The sequence below is a fragment of the Kogia breviceps genome, chromosome 1 (genome assembly GCF_026419965.1).
Source record: "Kogia breviceps isolate mKogBre1 chromosome 1, mKogBre1 haplotype 1, whole genome shotgun sequence".
Classification (NCBI taxonomy): domain Eukaryota; kingdom Metazoa; phylum Chordata; class Mammalia; order Artiodactyla; family Physeteridae; genus Kogia; species Kogia breviceps.
The window spans coordinates 128647299-128664495 of NC_081310.1; the positions used below are offsets into that span (position 1 = coordinate 128647299).

At 32.1% G+C, this 17197-nt stretch overlaps 1 protein-coding gene across 6 annotated transcripts in view; it reads left to right on the plus strand.

Annotated features, from left to right (window-relative positions):
* The window catches only part of TTLL7 (tubulin tyrosine ligase like 7), a 150962-nt gene extending 137699 nt beyond the window's left edge, over nt 1-13263 (plus strand). For 4 of the 6 annotated variants that reach the window (XM_059047473.2, XM_067043669.1, XM_067043682.1 and 1 more), the window contains 2 exons: nt 707-880; nt 11141-13263. In XM_059047473.2, the coding sequence (XP_058903456.1) occupies nt 707-880; nt 11141-11261 (295 nt within the window). In that variant the 3' untranslated portion in view covers nt 11262-13263. The remainder of the gene's footprint in view (nt 1-706; nt 881-11140) is intronic. The other 2 variants (XM_067043699.1, XM_067043686.1) reach the window with 2 other exon arrangements.
* Nucleotides 13264-17197: the final 3934 nt, after the last annotated feature.

The following is a 17197-nucleotide window of genomic DNA, read 5'->3' on the forward strand; positions in this document are numbered from 1 at the left end:
ACGCATGCACGCACGCATGCACGCATTTAAATTTACCAAGACAGTATGTACTACTGCCTGCTGTGCACTAAGCTGAATGCACTGACGGAGGGAAGACACTACCTTTGGAACTGCAGTAGGGCAGGACTTGTGGAGATTACATTACTTCTACAGTATAGAACCTGTGCTCTAGGAGTATCATGGACATAATTACATATGAAAGTGTTTCAAAAGGGGTGGTCATAAGCAAAGGATTAACCTAAATTCTCAGAGAGAATCTGAGAGATCACAATTAAGAGATCACAAATTAAGTTGCAGCAACTTTTTAATTTGTTTGTGGGATTATTATTAATATAAAAATAAATGTAGCTTCCTAGAAAATGTAAGTTCTTAGCATACCTAACTTGTGAGAAATTAGCTCAGTATTTTACAATTACTTTAATGTAGAGTAACTCAATTTTTAGGAGGTGTTGCAAAACCATCCTGTTATTTAGAGCTAGCAGCAGTGAAGTCTTTAAAGATATGAATTCTATGTTGTGTTTTTTTTAATGTAAAGATTAATTTCCCAATTTGTATATTTACTTTATACCTCTCAACCATCTGTAGTCGCTTCAAATGTGTGAGGCCATTTCTACATTTTTTTAATGGGTTTGTTGCTAGGTAAGTGATATAGTTGGTTGCCATTTTTAACAGCCACATGAGGTCATGTCTGTTTCCATGCCAACAGATCCTCTTGGGAGAGTATTTTCAGTAAAAGCCGGGAGGTGGTGACTCCTTTGCAGCTCCAATGTTGTCAGCGCCTGGTCGAGCTTTGTAAACAGTGCCTGCTAGTGGTTTACAAATATGCAACTGACTCAAGAGGATCACTCTCAGGCATTGGTACCAATTGGGGTAATTCCAGGTACTGGTTTACATTTCCTAGACCCTGTGAGTTTTATATAAAGTAATGCCACAACGCAGTTTGAAATTGAAAGTCTCTTTTTGTCTATATGGCTAGAGAAAAAGCTAAAGACTAAAAATTCAAACATGCTATTATCTATAAGATTCTTTTAATTTGAACAATCTTTACCTTTAAAGGACTGAACAAGGACAGCAATCACAAACCCGGAGGTAACAGAAATAACCTACATGGAGATGATATTATTTAACTTATATACTTTTGCTTTCAAAAGCCAAGTAAGAGCATACAATAAATAGGGTAATAAATTTAATTTTTCCCCCAATAGGGATATTTCAACATTTGTCCTTTATCCTAATATAGTTGAGAAGATGCCTTTAGTTTAATATTTATTGTTCAGTATGCCTCTACTATTCCCTTCCCTTCATCACCAAACAGATCTGTGGGAGGTGGATTTTAAGTTCCATTTAAAAACTGTATTTTTATAAATATTGTCCAGTTAAAATAGGTAGTTTTCCAAAAGTATGAAAATATTTTAAGCTGCAAAGATACATTAATAAACAGGAAATACATTTTAGCACTTCTCAAGACAGTCGTTCCATTTAGAATTAAAGACGAATATGTGACTTTTAGTATGTGTAAGTTGTAGTACTGTCAGGATAGAAGAGAATAAACCATGACTTTGAAAAACTAAGTGATAGTTAAAAGATAATAGGATCTGCTAACAGTTGAATAGACGGTGAGAAAAATGAAACTACCATAACTTGGATTTTCTTTTTGAAACATCTAGAAATTGATGTTTATTCAAACGATCACAGGGAATATAATATAGCTAACTTTCTACAAAATTGACCTTCAACAGCAGAATGGTTTGGAACACTTTTCACAAAAATGTATTGAGAGATATATTTTTAATGTTTGTTTGTCTTGTATTCTGTCATTCTACTATAGTAGTATAATGCAGTACCTTTAACCTATTTTAACTCTCCCCCTGCAAACGGAAGCTGACTGATCACAAAAATGGTAAAGTTAGACATTAATATTTAAAATATGTAAATATCAAAGCTATATTCTACAATTTTAATGGTTTGAAGCAAATTATTGAATAAAGCTTATATTTCATTAATATTCTCATATGATTTAAAGAATGATGGCCATCTTTAAGACATTACAACATATAAATGAAGAGCCTTCTCTTTAAGGAATGAAACTCTGGGAGCATCATCAGGAAAATCTTAAATTCCAGTCTAGGAAGGATGGTTTCAAACTCTTTAATATCCTCTTGCAATTCCTGATTTCAAAACCCATTTTCTGTTGAGGGATCTTGTAACTTTTGTGGGTGAGCAAAATAGGATGAGTCTTCCTGTCTGTTCTGTAGGGAGAAATTATACTTTACAGTTGCTTCAGTCCTTTTTATTTTCTTCCGTGTCTAGTGGTCAGAAGAAATATTCCTCAGCTTGGAATTTTGAGTTCTGGACTCTGATAAACACTCACTATGACCCTAGTGTAGTGATTATAAGCATTTTAGGGGAGGGGTGGGCCAGTCTTTCATTCCTTCCAAAGTTCAGAACCATTTGAGAGAGAAATGTAGGAGTCAGACAGGTGATCATCAAAATGTAGCGTCATTACTGAGGAAAGCTATTGAGGGACATGGAGTAGATGTGAGCCAAGTGAGTTTTCTAATATTGAATTTCAGAATTAAATGTACCTGTCCAGTCAAAGACAGAGCTGGATCAATCTAAACCTTCCACTAGCACTATCCCATGAAGTCTAATTCTATTAATGTTGGCAGGAGAGCAAGTATCTTTCTGCAGATAAGCTGACCCAAAAAGAGAAAGGGGCTGAGCCAAGCCTGCCTGGTTCCTTCTTTTAAACCTGCAAGTTAGATAACTCATTTCTGGTAAGAGTCCAGAAAGTTTATATTGGTGAAAGTTTTACTTGGAAACAAAGAAGAGAGAGAAACATGTTCTCCTAATATCTAGCTATTAAAGTCCAAGTCAATGTCACATTAATTTTAAAACTTGGAAAAAGTAGCCATATATTCTTTCCCTTGTAGATTAGGAACCTATAGCATTTTACTTTATATGTAGGAGTCAATTAATTTCATATTTATTAATAGATTGATAAATTTCATTTTTGAAGTATGCCTGGTAACATATAAATTTATGTTTATAAGTAAATATAAATATGCCTAATATAAATAATGTGTAAGGTATACCTAAATATTTTATGAGGAGATATATATTTGGCTAATTTATCTGTAAAATTAAAAGAGAAGAAAATAGAGCTAACATCAGTCAGGTTCATGTACCATCTTTATTTTGACCACATATCTGCAGGATATTTCTTAAGAGGCTGAAAAGTGTATGTGTCACCTATTACATGGAAGAGAGTGGCCTTCAAACTTTCAGTCTCACAGAAATAACAATTTAATAGGCATACCGAGAAGCCATTTCTCAGAGGTAGACTCATAACTAAGCAAATATAATTGATATTTACACCCAGATGGTCATCTCTATCTCTATCTATCTCTGTCTCTATATACATATCTATATCTATATCTATACCCATATCTCCAAGATACTAGAGTCTTTGGGACCAGCTCAATATTTCACTGTAACTAGACTTATTTGGAAAGCTTTGGGATCGCCAAACAATTTTCAGTCTCAGCATTTCTGTATTTCTATCTTTCATGTACTGAGCTTCCATATAAGCTCATTTACGTGGCTAAAAACATTTTTTATAAAAATCAACTATATAGTGGAGTAATAAAACATAGTTTGAAAAATTGAAATCACACAGAGTATTGTTTCTCATCACGTGCTATTAAAAATAACAAAATATCCAGAAAATCCATACTTTGGAAAGATAAAAATTACACTTTAAATATCCCATGAGTCAAAGAAGAAATCATAATGAATGTTAGAAAATATTTTTAACTGAATGATAACAAAAATATTACAAATAAAAACACAGTATGTACATAAATCATTATTATAGGGATACTTATAGACTGAAATGAACATATTAGGGAGGGGTCTAAGCAACCATCCTGAATGGTGACAGAATGATATTAAAGTAAACCCAAAGAATACAGAAAAAGGAAATAATAAAAATGAGAGCAGAAATTAATATAATGATGCAAACGGAATAAAAAAGATCAAAATGGCAAAAGTGGGTTTTTTAAAAGGCTAATAAAATTGATAAACAACTGGTGAGACTGATCAAAATATAAAAGACAAAAATAGTTAACGTCAAGAATAGAAATAGAGATGTTATTGCAGATATTACAAATATTGAAAATTTTATAAGAAATATGAATAATTTCCTGCTGATAAATTTGGTAATTTAGATTGTTAACAAATTCCTTGAAAAACACATATTACCAAAAGTGAGAAGAAGATATACTCTTAATTATTGAAAACATTGAATCAATCATTTAAAACTGTCCCACAAAGATAAGTCCAGATTCATAGGTCTTTACTATCTAATTGTACCCATCCAGAGAAGAGAGAATTACTATCTAATTCTCTCTAATTAAACGCACCCAGAGAAGAGAGAAAAGGAAGGAATGTTCTCTAGCTTGTTTTATGAGGCTACCATACCTTTGATACCTGACCAGGACATTATGGCAAAGGACAATGACAGTTTAATCTCACTCCTGTACATAGATGGAAAAATCTTACATAAAATACTAGCAAAACAAACCCAGAAACCTTAAATAGAATAATGTATCATGACTAACTCTTGTTTATTGCATCAACTTAATGGTACAATAACATTAAAAAGTGATCAATGTAATTTTAGTAGAATAAAAAATCATTTTAAAATATATGGATAAGTCACTTGTTAGAATTCAGTATATTACATTCATGCTTAAAAAATGCTTAGCAAGTTAGAAACAAAATGGAAATTCCTTAATCTAATAAAGGATAACTACAAAAACCCTACAATCATATACTTAATGGTGAAATGTTGAAGGCTTTCCTTCTGAGATGAGAAACGAGACAAGATTGCCTGTTATTACCACTTCTATTTACCATTGTATTGGACCTAGCTCGTTCAAGGAAGCATGCCAAAGAAGTAAAAGGCATTGGATTTGAGAGAAAGAACTAAAACTCATTACTAATGGATATGATTGTGTTCACAGAATCTAAGTAAATCTACAGATAAATTATTAAGTAAATTTAACAATTTTGATAAAATCAAAGTTGGGATACAATCAACTGTATTTTTTCTATATTAATAACAAACAGCTAGAATATGGCATTTTAGATACAATATCATTTTTCAATAGCATCAAAGAATAATTCTTAGGAATAAATGTAACAAAAATGTGTAAGACCTTTAAGTAGGAAAATGTAAAAGATGGAAAGTTATACCTTATTCATCATTGAAATTGATATGACTATGTCAGTTCTTCTCAAATAGTTCTTCACATCTATAAATTCAATGTAATCCTCATATAAATTCCAACAATGTTTTTTGGAGGGTGCAAAATTTGACCAAAGCATGTTCTGACATTTATACAGAAGAGCAAAGGGTCAAGAATAGATAAGCCATTCTTGAACTAGAATAATAAAATAGTAGAATTTATTAACTACAGTGTACTAAGAATTATAATAAAGCTATAGTAACTTAAGACAGTGTAAGAGTGCCAAAAGGATAGACAAATAGACCAATGGAACCATTCAGAAAGGTCATAAATAGATACAGGCATATGTAGGGATTTGATTTATGACAAAAGGACACTTAACTTATAACAAATGGGAAAAAAGTTTGTTTAAGCAAATGGTTCTGGGGCAATTAGGTTTCCAAATAATAATAAAAAAAGAAACTTGCATTTACCTACACCATATACAAAATCATTTCCAAAGAATTGAGTACACAGATGTGAAAGGCAAAACTAAAGGTTTGGGAAGATAGGGCTTCCCTGGTGGTGCAGTGGTTGAGAATCTGCCTGCCGATGCAGGGGACACGGGTTCGTGCCCCAGTCTGGGAAGATCCCACATGCCGCGGAGCGGCTGGGCCCGTGAGCCATGGCCGCTGAGCCTGCTCGTCCGGAGCCTGTACTCCGCAACGGGAGAAACCCCAACAGGGAGAGGCCCGCGTACCACGAAAAAAAAAAAAAAAAAAAAAAGATTTGAGAAGATTATATAGGAGAATATTTTCATGACTTGAGGTATGCAAAGATTATAAAATATCAGGCTGAAAAGTACAGGTCATAAATGAAAAGATAAATTTTACTATGTTAACATTAGGAGCATATGTTCATCAGAAGACCCCATTAAGAAGTTGAAAAAGCAAGCCTCAAGATGGAAGATGGTTTTGCAACCCATATAACCTACAAAAGATTGTTAAACAGAATGTATAAGAACTCCTTCAGATTTCTAAGAAGAAAATAGAACGCTATGGAAAAATGGGGAAGATACTTGAAGAGCCTCTTCACAAAAGAGTTTTTTTTTTAAGACAGCAAATATTTGAAAAACTGTTTAAGCTCATATTCAGGGAAATGGGAAACCCATCTTTCAGACCAGGAGTTGATCAGGCTGTAGAGTAATGGGAACTCTCTTACACTGCTGATGATAGTGAAAATTGTTACCTTTTAAAAAAAGTTTGGCATCACCTACTGAGGTTTACCATTTTCTCAGCTCTTCTATTCCCAGTAACTCTAAGTAGAAATGTATGCCCATGTGCATCAACAGCATAATTAGAATTATTCATAGCAGCATTTACTTATAATAGCTAAAAGTGGGAAATAACCCAAATGTCTATTCTGGAAGAATGGACACATTTTTTGTAATGTCCACTCAATGAAATATTATACAGCATCAAAAATGAACAAACTGCATGTAAACATAGCAATATGGATGAGTCTCAAACAAAAAGTTGAGCAAAAGATACCAGATCCAAAGGAATACATACTTCATTCTATTTATTTTTAAATAAAAAAACAGGGAAAACTGAATTATAGTGTTTACAGAATGTGCACTTAGGTGGTAAACAGGAAGTAATTACCATTGAAGTCTGGATAGTGGGTAACTTTATGGGGAGCAAGGGTGCTGTAATACAGGGCCCTGGGGTGCTAGCAATATTCAGTCATTCAACCTGGGTAGCGGTTACATAAGTAATCACTTTATACTATTCATTTACTGGACATTTATGTTTATGTTTTATGTACTTTTTGAATGTGTGCTATATTTTAAGATTAAAAAGTTTTAAAAATCAGGTTAAATGCATGGTACCATTTTGATCTTAGGCTAAGATAGCTTGATACATCTATCTTAAAACAGGCATGGTGTGGCTAATAAGGTTGATGTTAATAACACATAAATAATAATATTCCACCTATGTGCACTGTTTAATTGGTTCCATACTCTGTGAGACAGGCATGGCAGAAAAAAGCATAGGCTTTTTTCACCAGTGAGAAAACTGAGGCCCAAAGAGGTTAAATGGCCCATCCAAATCCATGTTGCTATCATAGGACAAGAGGTGGGACTTGAAACTAGGGCTTCCCCCCAAATCAACATTAAAACCACAATACAATGTACTGGCTATTATACTTAAAATGCAAAACAATAAGTGTTGGTAAGGACATTGAGAAGCTAGCACTGGTTCAGAATATAAAATGGTGTGACTGCGGTAGAAAACAGGGGCAGTTCCTCAAAAAGTTAAATATAGAATTACCATATGACCCAGCAAGTCCACTCCTATGTACATGCCCCAAAGAATTGAAAACAAGGACTCAAACCAATACTTGTACACCAATGTTCATAGCAACATTATTCACAGAGGTCAAAAGGTGGCAACCACCCAAATGTCCATCAACAGATGAATGGATAAATAAAATGTGGAATATACATATGTTATTAAGCCTATTTAAAATTATAAATATAAATATAATACTGTTACATATTATATAAAATTTATAAATATAAAATATTATTCAGCCTATATAAAAAGAAATGAAATTCTGATACATGCTACAACATGGGTGAACCTTGAAAACGTGCTAAGTTAAATAAGCCAAACAGAAAAGGACAAATATAGTATGATTCTACTTATATGAGGTACCTAGAACAGACAAATTCATAGAGATAGAAAGCAGAATAGAGACTACCAGGGACTGGAGGAGGAGGAAATGAGGATTTAGTGTTTAATGGTACAGAGTTTCTGTTTGAGATGATGAAAAAGATCTGGAACCAGATCACAGTTGTGGTTACACAACCATTGTGAATGTATTTAATGCACTGAACTTGCATACCTAAAAATGGTAAGAAGCTTCATGTTATATATATTCTACCACAATTTGAAAAACTTAAAAAGAACACAGCCCAAATATGGCGATGAATTTTATTTACCTTGTGTTCCCCAATATGATAGATATGTGAAGATGTGCCTAGCTAGTCTCAGAGATGAGGAGTAAGGGTATGTGTGTGACGCAAATAGGGTAGTCTGAGGTGTTTCTCCTTGGGATGAGTTAGCTACGAGTTAGCTATTTTTGTACTTCGAGAGTAAACTACAATAAAAATAAAGCTGGAAACTTCACATTTTTTGGTGCTTTAGCACAAACTCTTTAGATACAGTCTATAGATCAATTTTCTAGAGATTCTTCCTGCTAAAAAAATCAAATTGTATTATTTAACTTCATTGCAAAGAACATTTCAAAAATAATCTTTGATGTTCAGCTAGTGTGGGATCTCCCAAGAGATACTGATGGAGATATTAAGGCAAATAATCCATTGTGTTTCCCTGTAATGCTTTAAAATATCCCACAGCACTTGCTTTAAGGGAAGCAAAGTGTTTCTTTCAATGTGACTTTATATGCTTCTTCTAGTTCACATTGAATTTCTTTTCCTTTCTACAACTTTAAAAAAGTTTTATTTTAGCCTTTTCTGCTTCTATTAAAAAGTTTAGGTTTGTGGATATATAATATTTTTCTACTTTCTAGGTTTTTTATACTTTATATTTCTGAAAAAAATGAGTATAATCATTATATCCTTTAGTTTTAAAATTGGGATTCACACAGAAATGACAGTATAGTATAGTTGCTGGGAGCACTGGTTCTGGAGTGAGACCAAATGGATTTGAATCCTGGCTCTGCCACTTACTAGCTACGTGCCTGTGGGCAAGGCATTTAACTCCTGTGCACTCTGGTGTTTTCATCTTTAAAATGGAGCTGATAATAATACCTACCATAGAGAATCATTAGAAATAACTAATATTTTTAAATCAATTATAATGGTCCTGGCACACAAAAACACTTTTAAAATACAAAATAGTGTTAAAGAAAATAGTATAAGTTAGCTGTAACCCTGGACTTTGTACTTTTATTTTTTCATCTGTGAAAATGGAGATCTTTAGCTCAGAAGGCTATGTGAATGTTTTCATAATGTCAGTAGTAACTACTGCTTGGAAATTCTTCAAAAGAAAGTTACTGTTTACTATAATAATTATCAATGAAATCAGAATGTATTTTCAGTGGAAGACAGAATAACTCTCAACTAATATGGAATAGTGGTTTTTGATCAAACACTTTAGTTTCTTTTGCACCTTTGCCCTAGATAGGAAGGGTAGCCTTTTCCTGGCAGAAGATATCAGATCAATCATCATGACTCCACTAGCTCTTGACATAATAATTAATCCATATAAATTACCTAAGTGATATTAAGAAAATAATTTATATAATCTGTGATGTGAGAAATCGGTTGTTTCATTATTCATCACCCATTGTGCAATTTTGATTTAATTTAGCTTGTTGTATATTATTTAACTGCTCTATTAACTTAATGATTTGAGCAATTATTTATAGTTTGTGATATTAAGTAATAGATTTAGGGGCTGTGATCAGATAATTCATGATGAAATGATGTTTATGAATATTACGGAGAATTCTGCCATTTTAATCTGAATGCTGTATGCAGTTTGATCATAATGAATTCATATTCTTCTACAAAATTCATATAACACAACTATAAATGTAATTTCCCATTGACACAGAGGTTAGTAGTTATCAACATTATTTCATATAGAATAGGTAGCTAATCCTTGGCCTTCAATTTCTTCATGTGTCTTTGGAAGTATGATACTGTGGCTGGAAGATGCTAAAATCAAGTGAAGAAAATAAGTGATTTGATGCTCTACCTTCGTTTCTTTTTTCAAGACTAATTATAAATCTCCTGTTGCTACTTCTGCTCTTGGAATTTTTTATAGATATCTTTGTCCTGACTTTCTAGCATGTCCTTCTCATCATTACCAGGACTTAACGCTTTTAATAGTGATGCTTATTTGCATTTGCTCATGTGGATTTCCTTGATCATTTCTCTCTCGACATATAGATTGGACTGGCCTAATGCTAATCAGAGGTTTTCCAGAGAAAACAGATTATACAGGCACACACTCCTACTTGCAATTACTGAATCCCAAAGCTCTGAAAACTCAAACGAATAAAAATAAAAGTAACCCATTTATTGGCACATCTGAATTGACATGAAGTTGTTTATAGTCTTTATCCAATTTATTGTGAATATTTCTCTATTTCACTACAGAAATATTAATGATTTGTTTACAGGATGCTTCCCCAAGACCCTGATGATGTCACATTATATATAATATATACACTATAGTGTCCTAAAATCTGGAAAATTTATGTATTCTGAAATATATTTGGCTGCAAAGGTTGCATGCAACCTGTAATTATGATTGTTTTTGGTTTGCTATAATCACAAGCACCCAGTAGTCCAAAAATATAATATTTACAATCTAGTTATGAATGTTAATCTTTAACTTTTTCTTTTAGATTACCTATAGTCATAACACATCAATGATATATTTATTAAATTATAATCAATGGTTTCAACATCCTTGAAACAATTACTTTAATTGGTTAGCCAAATTCTCATGTCACATGTTTTTAAGAAATATATGACTGGTTATACACATTATTTACAGAGGTGAGTGATGAATTCCAAATTAACATGAGTCATATAAACAGTCTCCTAGCATGTGAGTTCATGGCTCTTTATGGGATGTCTCGGGACACTAAGATCACATGTTACATCTATATTCAACTCTTTGGGTGAGGCTTTATGGCCCTCTCCCTGCCTCCCCTCCTCAACTCAGGAGAGGAAATCTTTTTATGTGGGTTGCATTGTTATAGTATAATTTCTCATGTAAGATGTACAAATTATTAACCACGTAATATTTTAGTGAGAGATGTTAATATTAGTTTATAAAGTCTAATTTTTTAACTATCATTTTTAGGTATTTACTACCAGGAAGTACACAATTCTTCATGAGAACACCAACCTACAACTTGAAATACAGTTCACCTGGAATGGCTCGCTCCAATGTTTTGTTTACGTCCCGGTATGGCCATTTGTAAAACAGAGGGAAGATCGCCATGGGTTATGCATAATAGCAATTCATATTTTCCCAACTTAACATTGCAAAGACAGTGACCATTAAGTGCTGTTTCATGTATATATGACATATATGTGTGTGAAACTATATGCACACATGCACTCAAATAACATATATATTTATTATAATATATGAAGGAAGAATTAGCAGGAAACTGGATATAAGATTTAACCTTTCTGGAAATGTAATAAACCATGTTAAAATTGTTTACACAAATATATGAATGTCTAGAATTTGCTAGGTTTATAATTAATACCTTCCTACTACAAATGTTATTTTTGCTGCAGAGTATATAAAACAGAATTGATCTTGAAGATCCCATTACAGTGTTAAATTATTTTCTAGGTAATATGTCTTTTGACTTGAAAAAGGATTAATAGTAAATTACCTTATTAATTCTCATATATAGTAGCTATTTAAAATGAAAACAAAAATTAGAAGCCTGGTGTTGCTTGATGATAGGATTAAGTAAGAAACAGGTTTGTCATTACTATAGCACACTGTAAAGTACTATAAAAATCCCAACCAGATTCTCCAAGATTTTTATCCCTCAGTGTGGAAATTTAGCTACTTGTGAAAGTGATAATGTAAATTTTCAGTAAGGATCTAGTAAGGTCATATTATGATCTAAAATGGAAGACAATCCAGTGGGTTAAAAATAAAACTTACTAGCTTGTATTTTTACTTTTTATTGGGAGTCACATAAAGGGAACAGAAAATGGTGGTAATGACAAAATCGTTCCATATGATTTTTGTATCTCTTGCCACTGTTACCACTCACTTTTTTTTGGAAAGTTTATCTCTGATGAGTACATATGGTCAAATACAATTTCTTCTGTTCAAAGAGCTGATATTTTAAACTTATTTCAGTGTTACAGAATGATGTGTCACACTTATTTTATAAGTCTCTGAATGCTGAGACCAACTTACATTGCAAAGACTAATATAGAGTTTCATATTACATCGAAAATAATCTAAATTATTGCAAATAGAAGATTCTGATTACTAAATATTATTAGTCATCGATGTGCCCTTGAGAATTAAAAAAAATCAAAATAGAGTTTGAAGTTTTCTTCTTGTCCAAAGTTATTATGTGTAAGTTTCATAGCAGTTTACTTCCTTTTTTTGCTTACAGTTTCAAAAACAATGAGTGAGTTTTCAGTTTTCTATACAAATATAAATAGTACCATGGAAATCCTTAGAGATTGTAATATTCACCTTTTAGAATTTTATTTAAACTTCTCCCAGTAGTTTTATTTTCTCACAGATGGTAATTATTTGCAACATTCATGAGTGTTTTACCTCCTTTTACTATCCTGAAAGCTATTTCCAGTAAATTGAGAAATGGTCCCAAAGCAGAGGGAGAACTGAGAGGGGCAAACTGGCCTGCTTTAATTCACAAGCTGGATAACTCGCAACCCAAAGTTGTAAGTTGACATATTGTGCTTTTAAAGCCATGTTCTGAGGCTGTATTCGGATAAAATAAGTTCTTCCCTAAATTATTGCTGGCTACTTGATTCTTTATGACTACCTACCATCCGTATTCCAGTGGATACTTTTCCTTGCTAATTGCATCCCAAAGAAGACTTTGTTATTGTCTTTGTGGGAAAAGAGGATAAGGATGTCAGGATGAAGGAAATTGCAGTGTAGCTCTGAGTGTTTATGACACCACTTGGTGAATTCTTAAATATGTTTAGAATTTTTTGTAATAAATGCAAAAATTGGGATATTAAAAAATTATTATAAGAATGATCATCAAGTAGGCCTTTTCATGGAGCAGTTTTAGTCATTTTTCATTGAAATTCATGGTTTGTTCATGAATGAGACAGAATTTCAAGTGTCTGATATATGATATCAACCCAGTTCGTTGGCCACTCACTTGCATTAGCTTAAATCACAATGGTGACTTAATTTGCTAGAGTGGGTACTTTGGAAGTTCTTTTCTTAGTTGTACAAAAGTGAAATTTTTATTTAAAACAAAAAAAGAATGTCTAACATGTCTCCTCCTGGGGAAAATACAAAAAAAGTAAATTTAAATGTATGAAACTACCCAGTTAGTTACTGATGAGCAAATTTCATTTTCATTCCTCTAGCTACCTAAGTCTGGCTTTGTTTGAGTGCTAGAATTTTATTGCCCACATTTGCCTCTTTATACTGATCTAGTCTGATATGATGAAGTTGTGAATAAAAGCCATGTGCTCATTATTTATGTATACTACCTGGTATGCTGTGGACTACAGTTGTGTTAATGCTCATTCCCTAATGAGAAACTAAGAAAAGAAGATACAGTAATAAACCGTGGAAGTCTTTAGAGGCCATAGAAATATTTTAGTGATATAAAATATTCCTTAGTTTTTATTATAAATTGTTTATTCATAGAGTTAAAACGTAGCATTATAAGTGATAGTATGGGTCTGACTCTCTTCTAGGAGAGAAAATAACTTTATCTGAAAAACTCAGAAGCTATTCAATCTTACCAGGAGATTTTGACAGGGAATTGGTTTACTTATGATGAAAGCATATTTTCATTCTGTTATTAAAAAATACATCCCTGCTCGTTCTGTGACTAATGCTTTCCAGAACTGTATATGTTTGGAATGATTCCAGAATTATACAAGAAGTAACCTGTTAATGTTAAATTATCATCTATGAACATTGTATAAGATTGCAGATTAGTTTTCACTGTAATAATCCAGCATTGTAATAATTACCATTTGCTTTATGTATTCTGTTGAAGGAACTATTTGTGATTCATATTATGATTATTAGCAACAAATTTTATTTCATGTTGCATGTGTAAAAGTGAAGTTATAACAGGATCAAATATGGAAATGCCAATGGTAACCTCTATCAGATGCAAAAATATCTATACAAATTTTTTCATATATCTGAATTAGGCCTAAATACACAAAATTTTTCTACTAATTCCTCCTCCCAGAACTAAAATGAACCAAACTCAAGCAAAAAACCCCAATCTTCTTCTCATCTAATATTTATACACAGCTAGATGATAGTGGCTGCTAGACATCAAGAAAAAGATTTCATTCTAATTCTTTTTTTTAATTGGGAAAGTATATGATTATAGAATTTTGTTATCTAACTCTAAATTTCACGTTTTAATATAAATTAATCCAAATGCTTTCTTCTTTAGCATGACAGTCATTCTAATTAAAACTTCTCTTTAAATCTAAACTTCCACATTACTTATTTTCAAAAGTACCAAAAAATTGATAGTTGCATAAACTCTATTATTTCTAGTTTTCTATAAAGCATTGATTCATTCTTAAACGTATATTCTTTAAAATTTAATAGCAAATACTTGAGAAGAGTGACAATAAATACTTTCCTTTTCTGTTCTGTAATGCTGTTTTACATTTTGAGTCTTAGTTTACTTGGTTCTAAGGGTTAAACAATAAAATGTGTAAGTACAATTAGTTGTGTTCCTGTGACCTGATGATTTTTGAAAATTTCTTTTCTCTTTAAATTGAGAAATTTAATAAAGCTTTCAAGAACTGAATTAGTTATCTAAATGTTTTGCACTAATGCTACTTACCAATAAATTAAAATTTTGAAAGTATTTTGATGATCAAAAGTTTACTCCTTACACTGTTTTTTCTTTCTTTTCTTCTTCTTTTTTAAACTTTAAGTTCCATTTGAAGTTTTGACCTTTGCATGGACAAATTCAAGAAAAGAGAAATCCTGCCTTTTAAACATTGGTTTATGGTGGTGTATTTTTGCTTCAGCAACAATAAAACTTATAAGATGTGTTATTGGATCAAGTTCAGTTTTTCTGCTGAGATTTTTAAGAACAAGGTTGAAGTTTCAATGTCTAAAGAGCATTAATTTTCTGGATCCATGTGAACCAAGATAATGGCCACAAATAACAGTCTTGCGACCAAAAATTGTTAAATTAAAACTTGCACACTTTGAGATTCTTGCCCTTTTTTGGTGCTCTTTTGCCTTGTTATGGGTATTGAAGGAAAACTATTCAGGTGAAACATTCCACATTAACTGGGCTGTATTACCTAAAAAGATCTACATAAAGTTTTTATTTTATCCCCACCTGCTAATTTGAAAACTATTGATAAAATCATCATTCAGTACACTAATATTTTCTAAATTAGTAAGAAGACTTACCTTACAAAAATAATCAGATAATGCTGATATTTCTCTTTCAAAGGCTAACAATGACACTTCTTGGTCCTGAGCTGGTTGGTTCATACAATAACTAATGTACATGCTATTACATTGAATATTAATAGATTTGCTGAAGATTCTGGGTTTGAGGGTTAGCTTGAAAGCAATACATTTGCTACCATGAATCATGACTCAAATTATCCCCATGTGTTTTACTACCTGTATATGAATGCAAATGTTGTTACAGAAAATATGCTTGAAATGTCAACACAATGTGCAATTAGTATTGCATTGTCATGCTTCAGCATGTGATATCTGTATGGTGAGGTTATTTCAATTACTCAGACATGTTACTATAATAAAAAATGTTTAATATAAGAAAGTTACATATGTCATCAAATGGTTATTTCTGTTCCCCCCTCCCCCCATACACACACACTGTTTTTAGTAGTAGAAGAGACTGGCTCTCAATTAAGCTTCCAGGGTGATGAAATATATTTTCACAGTAATTTTCTTCTGCTGTAGAGTCAGCAGTAGAACTGTGGGGATAACTTTACCTGCTATTAAAGTCAGGTTAAGTAAACAGAATTGGTGTCAATTCCTCTCTTAGTTATCTGGAAGGTAGACTGGTCTAAAATTTAGAAATGACATTTTTATATCTTTCTAGCATCATTATAACAATAGTATTACTAATCTGAATAGAAATAAGTCAGCATCTCAGCTATGACATTTTTTTCAGGAATTTATAATTTTATCACTATTAAAATATATTAAACCTCAGTAAGAAGCATATCCTAGTCTTATTGCCACTATTACCATTGTCTATAAGATGATTGTATATAAAGAAATTGAATATTTTTTGGATGAAAATCTATCATGATAGGAACTTTAATGCATGTATACCTCAGCAACAAGTGATATAGATATTGACTTTTTTAATGTATTTTTAAAGATTTGTTATTTTATAAAGTAAAAATATTCTATAAAAGCTTTAAACTTTGAATTTTTTATTTTTTTCAGTGACAGATAAAGATGAGACCAATGTGGGTAGTTTAGTATCTCCCTATTTTATCAAATAATTTGTAAGATAAATATACATATAGTAAATGATTGAAAATCTTTTAAAACTATAAATAAATCATCCTGAAATAATCTCAAATGTTAGAAAACTTCTTGTAGTGCCTAAAAACAAGATTAACATTTAGCTCTTTTGTAGAAAGTAAGATAATAGATCTTTAATTTGCAGAGAGTAATCTCTTAGTGATTATTCATGTACATATAGAATATAGTGACAAAAATGTCCATCACCATGGTCAAATAAATGTGGAAAACATTGGATGTATAAATTGGAATGTGTTTCCTTTTACTTTCAGGACCTATCAAGAGTCTTTAGTATTCTAAGATGCTTTGAGAGGCCCCAGCGAGGGACTGGGACATACACTAGTTCCTAAACTAATTTCACTATGGTATCTTATTGAAATGCATCTCCCAGAACTAGTTTTCTATTGACTAAGGTTTGGAAAACACCTAACTACACCAAGTCATTCACTAATAAAGGAATCACGGTATTTATTAATTTATTTATTTACTATAAACTGTGGTATAATTATGAACACTGACAAATCTAGTGCAAGAATTTACTTGCACTTGTTGCTTGAGAATTTGGTCATTTCCAGAGGAATATTTGAACAAGTGTTTCAGTAGGAATGTCTTGACCCAAGAAGGCTGACCGCAGATAAATAGTCTTAACGGTAAACATGA